The sequence below is a fragment of the Typopeltis vanoorti genome, chromosome 2, assembly GCF_054136105.1.
Source record: "Typopeltis vanoorti isolate ZY-2024b chromosome 2, IOZ_Tvanoo_1.0, whole genome shotgun sequence".
Lineage (NCBI taxonomy): Eukaryota > Metazoa > Arthropoda > Arachnida > Uropygi > Thelyphonidae > Typopeltis > Typopeltis vanoorti.
The window spans coordinates 177,010,066-177,026,495 of NC_143550.1; the positions used below are offsets into that span (position 1 = coordinate 177,010,066).

General features: G+C 35.8%; 1 protein-coding gene across 1 annotated transcript in view; it reads left to right on the forward strand.

Annotated features, from left to right (window-relative positions):
• Positions 1 to 16,430, forward strand: part of Rme-8 (receptor mediated endocytosis 8) — a 1,025,705-nt gene that overhangs the window by 355,365 nt on the left and 653,910 nt on the right. The window contains exons 20-21 of the mRNA XM_090414028.1: positions 4,275 to 4,388; positions 11,702 to 11,830. Of these exons, the coding sequence (XP_090270154.1) occupies positions 4,275 to 4,388; positions 11,702 to 11,830 (243 nt within the window). The remainder of the gene's footprint in view (positions 1 to 4,274; positions 4,389 to 11,701; positions 11,831 to 16,430) is intronic.

Sequence of the window (16,430 nt, forward strand, 5' to 3'; positions counted from 1 at the left end):
ACTGTGGGTACAAAGGGATGTTGAAATGCATGTACACGAATACAAGAAATATGAGGAATAATTGTGAGTAGTTTTTGGCACTGGTCAGCTCGACTATGCCCAAAATTATAGGCATTGGTAAGACCTACTGGAATGTAAAGGGTATTGTATTTTCAGGGATGATAGAAGGAACAGGCTAGGAGGTGGAGTATTGCTAATGATAGTGGAAGAATTACAACCAACAAAATTAGAAGTTTAAGAGGATCTTAAGTCTGAGGGAGATGGTTCATTTCAAGTTGTCTGGTGTTAGATAGAAGCAATCCCACAAAATGCATTGTGGGATGCTTCTATAGGCCAGGGAGTCCACAAGAAGATGTAGATACTATATATCAGCAAACTAGCACAACGAGTATAGGCTGAACAATTATTGTGAGAGACTTTAACTATGGGGACATCGATTGGAGGGAGGAAAGGAGACTTAGCAAGATGAAAGTGGGATTTATACAGTTGCTAAGGGATAATTACATTAAACATGTTATGGGGGGACAAGGGATTTGAGGGTGTTGAATCTGATAATAGCATCAGAAGATGTATCCATAACCAAGGTAGACATTCTGCCGCCAATTGGGGAGAGTGACCATGCAGTCTTGTTTTGGGAAGATGCGAAACATCTGGAGTTCTCTGTCAAGAAGGGGTTTTATGTTCAATTATAAGGCTGGTGATTATGAGAAACTCAGGAGTCATCTTGGAACCGTGCCATGGCTTGAGAAGCTACAAGGAAAGAATGTCAGTAGTGCATGGCAAGTGGGCAGAGATTTCTTGAGGATAGCAGTATCAGACTGCATACCCAAGGTCAGGAGGTTAAACCAAATTGGAATTAAGTGGATGAATAGGGATATAAAGTAAGAGCTGCAAAAAAAGAAAACATTGTTGAGGAATATAAAGAAAAAAAGTGATCAGCATACTCATGAGCAGTACAAAGTGAAGCAAGAAGGTGACTTGTATGGTAAGGAAGACCTAATCAGACTTATGAGAGAGAATTAGCCAAATGGGCCAAACTAAACCCCAAAGGATTTTTTCATTATGTAGCAAGTAAGTGGAAAAATAACTATGGGGGAATGACTTTAAACAATGCTCATGACAGGAAGGTGACTGAACCAAAAGAAATAGTTGAGTTTGCTGAGTGATCATTTTGGCAAAGGTGTATCATCCAGGTGGTGATTTTACAGTTTCTGATGTTGCAGATGTTACAGAGATGCATATTAAAAAATATGAATGTGAGCACAGCAGTAGGAATTTATGGCATAGCAGCCCGTGTACTTTATAAATGTGCAAGAGAATTGGCAATGCCTCTGATGTTGTTCAATCTAAGTCTCATCTCTGGCAGGGTGCCAAGGGAGTGGAAGAAGGGTAAGATAGTATGATCGCATAAAGGTGACTCCAAGACAAAGATAGCAAACTTCAGATCAATTAATATATTTGGAGTGGTTTTTAAAGTATGGAAAAGTTAGTGACAGGTAAAATGCAATTTTTTGTGGATAGGGATGCAATACTTTTTAATGGGCAGAATGGCTTTGTAAAGGGTAGGTCCTGCCTTAGTAACTTATTCACATTTTATAGTAAAGTGACATCAGAATTGGATAAACTTAATGTCTACACCATGATACTGTTCGACTTTGCCAAGGCATTTGACAGAATACCACATGGAAAAAACTATTACAAAAACTGGAGAGGATGGAAATGGATATGAGGTTAGTAGCATGGACAGAGGGATGGCTTGACAGACAGACCCCAGAGAATAGTATAGTGGAGTCTAAGAGAATGATGATGACTAGTGGACATTGGCGTCAAGTGCCCATTTCGGTCAGGTGTGTTGTCGTGTGGCTTATTGAACCTGCACTACAAAATTCACGTCAGTTTGATCCTATGATTGCAATTTTATTGATGTATGAAACTTTTAAGAAAGAATACATAGCACATCAGTGTTAATCTTAATTGGTCTAATGCAATTAATTGTAGGATAACTTTGAATACTTTAATTTACCAATTAATTGCAAACAAATAATCTGCACAGAGTGGGGGGCAATGTGTTTATTTCAAGATACTGTATATTAGAAAACAACAATGAATGAGGATGCTATATTTGGTTGGTATATTGGAATTACTCAAAGATGTAAAATTTGGAAGGAGAGGACGAGGCTTGCTTCCTTCAACTATAATATTGATTCCCATTGTAAATATGAGCAAAAAAGTTATAAATTTATCCAAAATTATATATTAAAAACGTGTCTATATGATATATAGACAAGATATAAAAACTTGCCTACGACGTCAGTTCACACTTCACACACGCAAAACAGATGAAACAGAAAACAAAAACAGAACTCATCACAAATGACAATTTTCAATTGGATTGGTTGACACAATAATCAATCACAGCTTCTAGGTGCTGTTGTCTCTGAGCTCACCCTGCTTTCACTCGCCTTCTGAGCAGTTTAAAACTATTAGAACACCAAGAATTTAACCTGCTGAACCATTTGTACATCTTTTCGATGGGCTCAAAGGTGTACGTATTTTGAACGCACACCCAGGTTATTAACGTGAATGGGATGCAATGTTTACGCATCGAAAAGTGTCCTCTTCATGAAGCATTAGTACATTGCGTTTACTTTTAGGAATCACACAGTCTGGAAACAATTAGGGGAACCTTTAACTGGAATAAATGGAAAAATATAATATCAGTGAGCACCGCATACTTAGCACACCTGGAATATTCATCCCTGCTAGTGGGGTACCTCAGGGTTCAGTACTAGGGCCACTATTTAATTTATATATCAATGACATAGGGAATGATTTAAGAGGGAATATTTGTTGTTTGCAGACAGCGCAAAATTGAGAAAAAGCAATAGTTGATAAAGGTGATGTAGATACCCTGCAGGTTGATTTAAATAAATTGGCATTGTGGACAAAGGATAATGACTGTCAATTTATTATTATTATTGTATGGGCACCTCCAGGAAGTCTGAAGATTCATTGTCGAAGTCTTAAACTATCCATATAATCTATCATACCTCTCCTTGAAACCCATTAACAAAGCACTCACAACTGATTCTGGCAATTCATTCCACTCATTCACAAGTCTCTCCAAGCAAAAATTCTATTCCTCACACCCTTACTAAACGCATCTTTATTCAACTTCCGGGATAACCTCTCGTTGTGGTCCCTCTAGCTAAGTGCTGAAATATTTCACCTGCATCTATCCTATAAAAACCTTTAAGCAATTTAAATGTTTCTATGCAATCTGTAAACTTTTAATCTATCCTCATAGGGAACAGGAACATTCCACAGGCTACTTGCATTTAATGTTGCAAAATAAGGTTATGCATTTTGGGTTGAAATGGTTGCATATGGTGTATGGTATTGGTGTACAGAAATTTGAGGCTAGGGAATTGGTGATAATGGTGGCAAAGAGTTAAAGTTCAGATTGCATGTTGTAAAAGTTGATAAAATAGCTCCCTGGATTACTTGGATGTTGAAAAACACACTAACAAGTAAAGATAAGGAAGTTATTATCCCTTTATAAGTCTATGATTTGGCCACATCTTGACTACTGCACACCGATTTGGTCACCTGGGTTTTCTTGGGGACCAGGAGGTGTTCAAAAAGATTCAGAGACAAGTGACCAGGATGGTGACTAGTCTCTAGAATATTCCTTTCGAAAATAGATTGAAGGTGTGCGAGTTACAAAGTTAGTTGATAGGTGGAAAAGAAGGGATTGATAGAAACTTTTAAGATATTAAATGGGTTTTATAAAATTGGTGCAAGTGAAATTTTTCAATATATGACAAATAGTCAGAGAACTAGGGACCATCTGTGGAAATTGTAAGAGTGTGGTTAGTAGGGGTATTTGGACCAAATATTTTGTGTGGAGAACGGTGAGTGAGTGATATGGATTGCCAGAATTGGTTGCGAGTTCCCTGATGGTGAATGGATTCAAGGAGAGGTATGATAGGATTTGTATATATAATGGTTGATTTGGGTTTCCCACAATGAGTCTCCAGACTTCATGGAGATGCTGTGAATAATAATATTATCATACTGCTAAATTTAGTGATAATTTGGTATAGAATTTTGACTTTGTTATGCAAATAATTTTAGTTCATTTGAGAGTAGTATAAGTAATGTTTTCTTTTGTTTATTAAAAATTTAAGTGCTATGAATAATTATTCTTGAATGATTCTTCCAGGAATTATGATTTTTAACTAAACATTTTTTTTTGTTTTTTTATAAATAAGGATCAGTTTCCAAAATCCCAACATAGATTTCCTGCATCTTGGCAAATAGTAGAGAAACATCTAGATATAATATTGCAGCACTGGAGAACAAGAATTGGCATGCAGAAAAAAGATGTAAGTAACATTATTTCTTTTATTTTGATAAATGTTACTGTGTATAGTTTAGAAGCTTATTGGATGTTGCGATACATTCAGCAGTCCATGGAGTAGGAAAGGAACACATCAGGAGAAAACCATGGCATTTCTGTATCTTCAATATATGAAGACTGGACAAAAACAAGAAGAAAAGTTAGAAAAAGAAGACTCAGAGAGAGGATATTCTTGTTATAAATAGATAAGTGTGAAGTTTTTATAGTCTTTAATCATATAAGATTAATTTCAGTTTCAGCTGAAAGGAACTTTATTGATTTCCAGTTCATATAGAATAGGTCCAGTAAAGTTTGGTTAATTTAAGATTCACAGTCTGATAGGTAATTTTTAAATGTTTGCATGCTTTAGGTATTTCTTCACTTTCATATAGAAGGAAAAATTGTTCTGAAGTGTTAAAACTGTTGATAAGGTTTTAAGAAGAATGTTGTGACTTTCACATAGATAATTCATTCTAAAGTTACTATATATTAATTACTGAAAACCATTTTAGTGGATTTATTGTTATTTTCATATAGAAAGTGAAGTTATAGAAGTTCATTGGATGAAGTGAAGATACGTTTTCTTCAATGTTCTGTGATTTTAAAATGTCGGCAGAGTTTTCACTTATGTTGCTGCCATATAGAAAGAATTTTTGTTTTGTGTTAGTCTTTGTTTTGTGTGAACTCAAGAAATAATAAAAGTTCAGTAAGAGGCAAGTCACTAACGTTCCATGAGTTTTGTCCATATAGGATAATAACTGTTGGCTTATGTAATTAAAGAAAAGTTGTGTGTAAAATGTGTTTTTCATGTTGCTTGAAGTTGTAGTTTGAAGAATTCATTGCACTTGCATAGTTAATTTGATGTGCAAAAATGTGTGTATTTTTTATTTTTTATAAATTAAAGATTTTTATTTTGGTTAAAAAATGTAAAAATGATGCAGTCGTGTGCCAGAATCATTTTACTATTTTAAATGAGAAAGTATATATATTGTTTTTCTTTAGATGATTGTTTTTGTATTTTGCCTAAATAATTATATATTGCTAGTTCCAGTAGCGACTCATCACCTTGCCTGCAAAATGAAAAATTTATCATCACCATCCTCCTATCTTGTATTAGGCATCGGGAGGCCTCTTATGTCTCATTCCATCTTTTATATTGTCTTCCAAGTGATCTCTTCCTCATATGTTTGTATTTCAAGGATTTGTTTGGTGATTCTACTATTGTCCATTCTTTCAATGTGCTATTTTCATTTCCATCCATAGTTGTGGATATATTCTATTTGAAGAATTTATAAAATGTATAAACTTAGCTCATTTTATACAGAATTTTAGGGGAGAAAATTTTGAAAATGTTGAAGCTTTCTTTAGCTCAGCTGAGAGTATTAAAAATTTGGGAAGATGGTCTGATTGGCAACTGCTCATAATATTGAAGTCTAAATTGCAGGGGAAGGCTAAGTCCTTTCTGCAATACTCAGAGAGAGCTAGAGAAGCCTCTGGTTATGCTTCAAAAGAAGTTAAATGAATATACCAGGCAGTTGGATTTAGGACTCTATCTATGGAAAATTCATGCTTTATTCAGAATAATGACACTGTATCTCAGTACAATGTCAGACTGACTTCCTGTGTACAGTTTTAAGTCTGATGAAAATTATACAGATTTCGTTGATAGAACTATATTTTTCAATTAAGGAATGGATTGAAAACAGAACTTAGGAGATCTGTACAAGGAAAAGAAGTACTGAACATTGAACAAGCATTTGAAATGGCCAAAAGTGAGTAGAGCTTACTGCAAACATGAATCCTTCATTTAAAGACATTAGTTTAGTTGAACCTCTAAGTTGACATCGAAAAGGATTGAGGATTCATTTTCAAGTGATTCAGTACCAAAACATTTTGCACAGGAACAAAATTCCTTAAAAGAAAAATTTAGTGCCAAAATAAATAAGCTTTCTGAATTAAATAGATTGAAAGAGCTGCTTACTTCTCTTGTTAAGGATTTCAAAGTTGAAAGAGATTAGAAAGGAAAAATTTTCACAAAAATGTTGATAATGATATTCTCACTTGTAAAGATTCTTCTGTTTCTGATAAAAGAAAACTTAAGTACTGTAGCTGTGGTAAATCAGGCCATGTTTCTAGGGTTTGCCATAATAAATGTCATAAAGACATGGTCTCTCAAGTAATAAATAGTTCATCTTTTCTAGTGATCATGGGAGGAGAATTTCTATCACTTCATAGATATGCATGTAATTGAGTCTGGTGTAATTTCTCTTGATGAAATTGCTTTTCAGTTAAATTGTTCTCTAGATATTATGTCTCTCCACCCCTTGATGTTGGTTCTTTTAGGTCATTATCAAAACATGTTATACTGGGTGTGAGATGGATGAATAAAGAGATTAAGCATGCGATACAGAGAAAAAAGGTATTGTGGAGGCAGCATAAGAGAAGTGGAAATAACCAATTCCATGAGGTCTACAAAGACCAAGCAAGGAGGGTGACTTGGTTGGTGAGGGTAGCTAAAGAGAGGTATGAACAGCAGTTGGCTAATGAAGCCAAAAAAATCCTAAGGAATTCTTTCGATATGTAGCCAGCAAAAGAAAGAATAATTATGGGAGGATGACATTGATTGGAGAAAATGGTATAAAGACAGCTGATGCAGAATGTGTGGTGGAGATACTTAATGAACAGTTCATAAAGGTCTTTCAATCTTGTGAATGTGACTTCATGGAGGGATTGAGAGCAGTTGATGATGGGGAGGAGAGACTGACTGTAGGTGAGCAAGAGGTGTATGGGGAGTTGAGTAAACTAGATGTAAATAAGGCTGTGGGACTTGATAATATATCACTGCATATTCTGAAGGAATGTGCCAGGGAGTTGACACCTGCCTTGACATATTTTTTTAATATGAGTCTTGCACTCGGTCAAGTTCCTAAGGAGTGGAAGGAGGGCAAGATTGTGCCACTTCATAAAGGAGGTGATTGAACTCAATCATGAAACTATAGGCCTATCTGTGTGTCCGATTTGTGGTTAAGTTGTTGGAGAAGCTTGTGAGAACTAGGATCCAGAATTGCGTTGACAGCAATGGTATTATCTTTCACGGACAGCATGGATTTGCTAAAGGGAGGTCATGTTTTAGTAATCTACTTACTACAATAAAGTGACTGCTTCCTTGGACAGAGGAAAAGGATACACTGTAATATACTTGGATGTCACAAAAGCTTTTGATAGAGTACCTCATGATAGGTTGACAGTCAAACTTGAGCAGATGGGGTTGGATGTTAGATCGGTGGATTGGATTTTAGACTGGCTATCTGATAGCTATCAACAAGTTGTGTATGGGGGAGCGATATCCAGGAAAAGGAAAGTCACTAGTGGGGTGCCTCAGGGGTCTGTTTTAGGTCCATTACTGTTTAACTTGTATATTAATGATATAGGTGAAGATTTGGATGGAGATATTCAGTTGTTTGCGGATGATGCAAAGTTGGGACGAACCATGAAGTGTAGTGAAGATGTTGTGGCCTTACCAGAAGACTTCAATAGATTGAGTGATTGGGCACGGAAATGGGGTTGTGAATTCACTGTTGCAAAATGTAAGGTTTTAAAATTCGGAAAACAAAGATGGGATGCAGAATTTATGCTTGGTGAGAATATATTGTTGGAAGTAGAGGAAATAAGAGATCTGGGGGTGATAGTGGATAACAATCTAAAATTTAGGGGACACATCGCCAAAATTGTGAAGACAACACAAAGGCTTCTGGGAATGATGCGAAGGACACTGACGTGTAGAAGTAGGGGGATTCTTGTTCCGTTGTATAAAGCTCTTGATTAGGCCACACATGGAGTATTGTGTCCAGATTTGGTCACTGGGTTTTCAGAAGGATGAGATGTTGGAAAGAGTCCAAAGGAGACTGACTAAGGTAGTTTCTGACCTCTGGAATGTCGAGTATGAGGAAAGATTGAGAAGATGTAATTTGCAGAGTCTGGTGGACAGGAGGAAGAGGGGAGATATGATAGAGACCTACAAGTTGGTAAGGGGTTGTTATAGGATCAGTGCTGGAGAAGTTTTACAGAGAATAGTCAGAGATCAGAGGAGAACCAGAGATCATCCCTGGAAACTGTATAAAGAGGGAGTGAGAGGCAGGGTTTTTTCGTGCAGAGTTGTGAATGCCTTGCCTGAGAATGTGGTGTCTGCAAAGAGTTTGAATGTGTTTAAAACACGGTATAATGAGCTGTGTGTGTGATAAAAGGACCTGCCAGATGAGTCTTTGACTCCATGAGGTCTTGTGGTGGTAATAATAACAATACTTTTACTGAGGAAAATGATGTGGATACTGATTCTGTTACTGTTTCTTCATCAAATTCATTAGACATCAGGAAAGTGAGATACTCACTGTTCTGCAGCAGGCTGCTTTAGCAGCCTATTTCAGAACATTGGGATTTTGATGATATTAAATGTTCAACAGCAGGATCCATTTTGGAAAGAGGTCTGTACCCAAATTCAAAATGCTTAGTTTCCATCAGATTATTTGCCTTTTAAGTTGGTACGTTTTTTTTTTAATGAGAACAAATTACTTTATTTAAGAGTAGGATGCCAGAAAAGATATGATTTCATCAAAGACGATACCTTGGATATTAAATCACTATTATGCTTCCTCCTTGGCAGGTCACCTTGGACATAGGAAGACCATCTAGAATTGAAGAGAGATTTTATTGGCATCCATGGGATATGATGTTAAGAATTATGTGAAATCTGTCACTTGTCAGCTAAGAAACCCATTCAAAAGGAAAAAGTGCCTTTTCAATGTGTAAAAGCTACCAGATTGGCATTTCATCACATTTCTGCTGATATTGTTAGTCCCATCAACCCAGCTGAAAGAGGACACAGATATATATTTTTGTTGTTGTTGTAGATGTTATCTCACTTTCCTGAAGAATTTCTGCTATCTGACCAGAAGGCAGAAACATGTTTTCTTGATAATATCATTTGTAGATATGGTTGTCTTGAGTCATTCTTGATTGACAGAGGTCCAAAGTTTGCATTAGAATTTCTTCTACAAGTGAGTAAGATTTGAATATCAAGAAAATAATCACAACACCATATTGGCCTCAGTAATGGACTTTGTGAGGGAATGAACAAATCATTCAAACAAATTTTTGAATGATTTCTCAAGACTGTATGATTCTAAGGCAAAGGATTTGGACCTTCCTACAGCTTTAATCTCTCTTTGATATGCTATACACAGCAGTATCAGTGAGAAACCCATGTTTGCTTTGTATGGTGTTGATCTTTTTCTTCAGCTGTTATATCTCTTAATCCAAATGTGAGATATCAAGACATTGATATAATGGCAGCTTAGGTTTTAAAGCTTCTTGACAATATAGAGTTCTAGAAAGATTGTTTCCTATAACTTATAAACTTCTTGATATCAAATACCCTGATAAAATTATTATTACACCTTCAGATAGAATAAAAAAAATTACTATCAGAACAATATTACAATAATACCTACAATTTTCCTTAGGAAACTGTTAGAAGGTGAAGGCAGCTTAGAGCCAAAACAAAAAGTAAGTTAGCCTTCCAATTATAAAAAGTTTAAGAAAACTCAATCTTTTTCTCTGAATGAACTGGGATTGAATGTACCTAATCATGAAAGACTTATAATCAAAATGCTTCTGAAACTGAATTATTATCAGAACAAGATTTTGATACATTTTATCAAAGAGCTCAACAGTTGATATCTGAAATTTGGAAACTTAGATCTAGACGTGGTGATAGTGACTGAGAATTCCACAGTCATCAAATGAGCAGGTAGAATCAGTTGCTGAAAATGTTGATAATTTAGAAAGTATATCTGAGGTATCTCTGAATCTTCACTTAAGAGATAGACAAACCTTTAGTAAATGCTATTTAAGATCAGATGTTAAAAGACAAAAATGATCACTTTATTTTAATATTGAAATATTTTATGCATAGAAAAGGAATGTATGTTACTTGATATGTTTGGTTAATATTGTTAGCATAAAATGATTGTTGTATGTATATTTAATTTATAATACTAATTATATAAATATATATTTTTTCTGTTAAGATATTTAAATATCTTAACATGATTTGGTTTACAGAAAATATTATTGTTAGTTTAGGTAATTGAAAATGAAATAAATCTTGTATAAAAATATCATTATGTTGATAAAATTATCTTAAAACAATATTTTGCTATAAAAAGAATATAGCAGCAGTTTTGCCATTGGTAGTTAACTAGCAAGTCTGTTTAACCTAACCACACCTCATAGTTAAAGTCACACAGCCTATCATTCAGTAGCATGAATATGGGCAAGACATACTTTTCTATGTCATCGGAGTTAAAATACCTGTAAATGTTTTTCATACTTAGTGCAATGAAATAATCAAATGGAAAAGAAACTTCATCACACTGCAAAGGTTGGTTCCTAGTCTGCCATTACTGAAATAATTTCTCTTTGCTGTTTGTGTGATAACTGGCTGTTGTGATGTCATTTACACAGTCACAACTGAGAGAATACCCAACTGTGATATGAAAAATGAACATCTGGTGCACACCAAAAAGTATTATTCCATTAATATTTAATGGAATAATACGGCACAAAGAGAAATAATTAAACAGCTGATTTAATTCTTCCGATGTTTCATCTCTGTCACAGAGACATCTTCAGGAATAAAAATTAAAATTGTAATAACACACACAAAACAATGAGTGTAAGAAATTAGGATATTTAAAGCTAAATTCTATGAGGGGTGCTGTTGGCTAGCCTTAGCTGTTGGATAGATAGAAAGCCTAAGAATTAGTTTCCCATATCTTGGGAACTTTAACACAACCATATTTATTACGATTAGGCTGTTTTTTTTTTAAATCTGCTGTTGATTCCAATAAGGCTTTCAATTTGTGTTTGTATTTTAAGTTTGTACAAGATATCCAAGGCATATCCAGCTAGACCTTGGCTGATCATGGGTATACTAGTAGTAGATGTGTTTTTTGTGTTCATCTATGCAGATATTATGAGATATCCCAGTTTAATCATAATATAAATTGAAATAAAAAGGAACCTTGTAAACACCGGAACTGAGAGCAGCAGGAGGAAGTGGAGAGCCATCTTCAGGTAAGGTTTGAAATCAGTGCAAAGATTATATTTTTTTACATTTCTGGCTACTTCAGAACTGTGGGCAATTGTAAATTCAGGATATTGATTTTTCTTTTTTTTTTTATTCTCTGTATGTATATTTTAAATTCATTTTAAATTCTAAAATGTCATTGAATGTTACAGGACAAAACACAGAAACCAGTAGTATTAAGGAAGAGAAGAGAAAGAATTAAATCTGAAGCGAACTGGACAATGTTTTATTTCCAGTTTAATCAAGATCATACTAGACCTGATCTTATTTGGAACTTTAGGGTAAGATATGTTTTCAAGTTAGATTTTTAACTGGAATTATTTTTTATAGGTTTATAAAAGAATTATCATTATTAATTGTATTTGGCATATATAATTTAAAATATTGCTTTTAAATAGATAAGAGCATTTGAAGCTTGCTAAATTGGAAGAGTAGCTTCATCCTGCAACTGACAGTATGAGGAGAACCTTCTGGCACTCTGCTCAGTCTAGTGTTTTGCATTCTGCTGTGAGCTGTTAAGTAGCTGAATGAACAGGAATTATGTACCAGTTTAGAACTATGCTAACTACATTTTATTCTGCACTGGCTGAAACATCTTCAGTATGATAGTTTTGAATGTAATTAAAACTCGTGCTTTATTGAGTTGTACCTGATTAAAAGTCCTTTGCTGTTTTCTCAATGAATCAAACAACAGTTCATCAGTATTTTTAACAACCTCAATAAAACTGATGGTGAGTCCCATCAGTATAGGAGAAATATAAATGAAAAAGAGTGCACCTAGATTAAAAAACTATACTAATACTTTGTTGCATAATTGGTGTTATCATAACAAAAACTAAACCAAGTGAGTGGCTTTTAGTAATGAATATCAGATATCAATCTGAAAGAAAGATTAATTTGACATATCTTATGCATTTTTTGAAGTTAAGGATGACATAGTACTTAGTACTGGACTTGATGAGACCTGAAATGGTATAAAATTAAGGGAAGTGTTGAACACGAAGAACCAAAACTCAGCTTAGAAACTTATCAGTGAAAAAATAAGAATTACCCAGTAACAAAAAAAATGAATTAAACTATGAATTTAAAAGAGCTGAAAATGAATGAAAAAAAGGAACAACAAACCTGATTTTTATACACAGCAAGTCAAAATGTGTTAACATGACATTGTGCTGCTTTCATTTAAAACATTGTCAGATGTAGAAAAAGAGAAAACTGAGCTTCCTACATGATTTTATGAAGCGATGTATTAAGAGGAGTTTCAACATTACTGTTATCCTGGGAGTTGTATTTTCAGTTTTTGCTATGTGACCTTTGAACTTCAAGTTCTTATCCACCATAACTCCAAGATCCCTAGTCTGATCAATTTCTTGTAGCATAATCCTGCCATTATAATATGCCATTGGAAATCTCATCATGCCAAAGTGCATAATTTATGCTTACTAACATTAAATTGATAGTCATTATCATTTGTTCATACATCAGTGGCATCTATGATTGTTCTGTCTATTTTTGCATCATCAGCAAATAAACAGTTGAACATCTCCTGTCAGGTCCTTCTCACTATCATTGATGCATAGTTGCATTACATGGTGGTCCAAAGACTAAAATCCAAGAGATTCACTCACACTGTATACCACTTTCTGATACCTATCCATCAAATTTCAGCTAATGTAAGTCAAGAAATTATATTCCAATCCTATATTCTCCAATTTATGCACCAGCCTTTCATGCAGTATTTATCAAATACTTAAAAGTCCAGTAGTATCATAATGTATCCTTTCCCCATATCCATCTCATTTGTAACATTGTTATAAAATTTGAGCAAATTGCTAAAACATAACCTCCCTTTTAAACCCATATTTCTTGCAGAGTATAACTTGTTTTTCATCCCATTTCTGTATGCAGGTTCTTACCAACTTCTCTAAAATCTTCCTCTCCAAAGAAACTGATAGGTCAGTAGTTAGTCACATTGGTTTTTGCATCACCTTTGTAGAATGGAACTATCATACATTCTTACCAATCCTGTGGTATTGTTCCTGACCTGAGACTTAACATGTCAAAGGCCTAGTAAATTCAGATTCCAAAAATGTAATATAGTCTTGATGTTTTTCTATTCTAATCAATGCAGAATGGCCAGCCTGTCCGAAATAGCAAAGAGTGGTTCATTTATTTATTCTTATGGCAAAAGGAATACAAAGCAGCTATATGTTAATGTCTAGTCCAGAAAGTTAATTAAGGATCTCATCTGTCACCTCGTGGATGTTTTGTAGGTTACAATGAAATTGGCGTCTTGGGCAGTCATTCACAATATGAATGATCATCTGGGCTATGGGGAAACAGTTATAATAAGGATGGTCTGGCAGTTTCCATTTGTGTAGTAGGTAGCCACATCTGCCCTGGTCAATTCTGATCCTGTTGACAGATGACCAAATCTTCCTAGTAAGAGCAAAACCAGGCTGCGGAGGAGCACAGGATCTTCAACCAGGAAGCCATTTGTTGGGAGATTGTTGGACCAGTGTTCTCTCCGCATGTCAGATGTTGATGGTAAGGCATCTGAAGAGAGTTTGTCCAGGGATCAGAAAGAGATTTCTTGATTTTAGGCGAAGATTAGGTGGATTTTTGAGAGTTTGGTGCAGGAGCGGGTTGCTTATTACTTTAATAAATTCTTCAATTGAGGTTTGTCTTGTCTGTATATTTAGTGGAGCAATGTTAGATAGGACAGGCAGCCAGTGGAGAGGGGTGCTTCTCAGTGTCCCACTAATTGTGCACATGGTAGAGTTTTGCTGGGTGTCTATAATGTTATTGTGTGCACTTCTTTCCCAGACACGGGCACAATATTCTGCTGCAGAGAAAGCGAGGGCTAGTGCAGACGACCGTAGGACTTCTACACCACAACCCCAGGTTGTTCCAGCAAGCCTTGAAATGATATTATTTCTTGTTTTAATTATGTTGGACAAGTTGGTGATGTGCCTTTTATAGATTAGGCTTCTGTCCAGGCTTACTCAAAGGTATTTCAGGTGAGACTCATGTTCTACCATTTTGCCACAAAAAGAAAGGTTGAGGTGCTAATTTGCCTTTGCATTGTTTAAATAGAAGGCTGTGGACATAGTTTTTGTTGGATTTGGCTTCAGGCCACTGCTTGAAGTACTCTTCCAGGGATGTTTAGGTCTATTGTTCAAGGTTGTTTCCAGGTTAGAAAAGGAGGTAGACTGGTGTAGGATCGCTAGGTCATTGGCATACGTTTATTTGCTTTAGCTGGTATGTGTTACGTTGGATATGTAGATGTTGAAGAGTAAAGGGGCTAACACAGAACCCTGTGGGAGACCATTATGGAGGAATCTGGGCCTGCTCTTTTTCCCACCAATATGGACCTGGAGATTTCTGTTGGGGGGGGATGGATTCAAATAGCTGGAACGTTTCTTTTCCACCTTATAATATTGCCTAGCTTTAGGAGGAGGCCCCTGATTTAGACTGTGTCATAATCCGATGTTTGGTCAATGAAAGTGACTCTGGATTTAAGGTTCTTCTGGAAGCCTGCTTCAATTTGCATTCACCATGGAGGTCTGATTTTTCTATCCTTGCAGACACCCTCACCACATGGCTCTGGCTGAATCAACCAGTGTTTTTCTTCAGAGCTTGCCGCTGAATCTCCAAGGTTTGGTTCGTGTTCTCAAACTCTTTCATTTTTTTTTTCTTGAATAATATTTGTGTATATTAGTCTACAGTTCACATCTGAGAGCTGTTCAACTTTTATTCTCTTTAAAACTTTCTTACATGTTTTTCTTATTAAAATGAAATTCAATTTTTTCCTGCTCAAGACTAAATAGTGATCACTTCCAATTTCAAATCCTCTGTACACCCTGGTGTCCTGCACCAGGGAGAAAATATCACTATCGTCATTAACTATGTTATTATTATTATTATTGTTTCGGGCAACTCCAAGGAGTCGACAGACTCATTGAGGGAGGCCCTAACATCATGTCAAGAACAACTATTCGACATTGACACAGTATCTATCATACCTTGCCTTGAACTCATTCACGGTCGTAGCACCCACAACAGACTCTGGAAGCTTATTTCACTCATTCACCACTCTCCAAGTAAAAAAAACCTAGCTCTAACACCCTTGTCAACCACGCTCTTGCCCAGCTTCCATGCATGGCCCCTAGTCCTCCCACCACCAGTCATATTTTCAAAAATATCTTCTGGATCATTCTTATAGAAACCCTTCAGTAATTTGAATGTCTCAATCATATCACCCCTCCTTCGCCTATCTTCCAATCTCTGCAACCCACAAATCTTCAACCTATTCTCATAAGGTTCATTCCACAGACCTGCTATCATCTTGGTCACTCGTTTCTGGATCCTCTCCACTTCCTCCCCATCACGAAGAAACCCATAACTGGGCACAGTAGTCCAGATGGGGTCTTATCAAGGCTCGATACAGAGGAACAACAACTTGTTTGTCTCTGCATGTTAAAGTATTTTTCAGAAGCCAAGTGATTTGATGAGCTGATTTAGTCACTTTTGCAATGTGCCCCCTAAACTTCAATTCCCTATCCACCAACACTCCCAAATCCCTGGCCTCATCAATCTCCTGGAGTACGGTTCCACCGATGTGATATACTGCTGCTATTCTTTTCACCCCAAAGTGCATAACCTTACACTTTGCCACATTAAATTGACATCCATTTTTCCTAGCCCAGTCCTCCAAACTATCCAAATCATCCTGTAAAATTTTGACATCCTGTGCACTCACAATTGCTCTACCCAACTTTGCATCATCAGCAAACAAGTGAACATTTCCTCTCAAATCCTTTCCTATATCATTGATGAACAAATTGAAAAGCAGTGGTCCAAGAACAGAGTCCTGCGGCA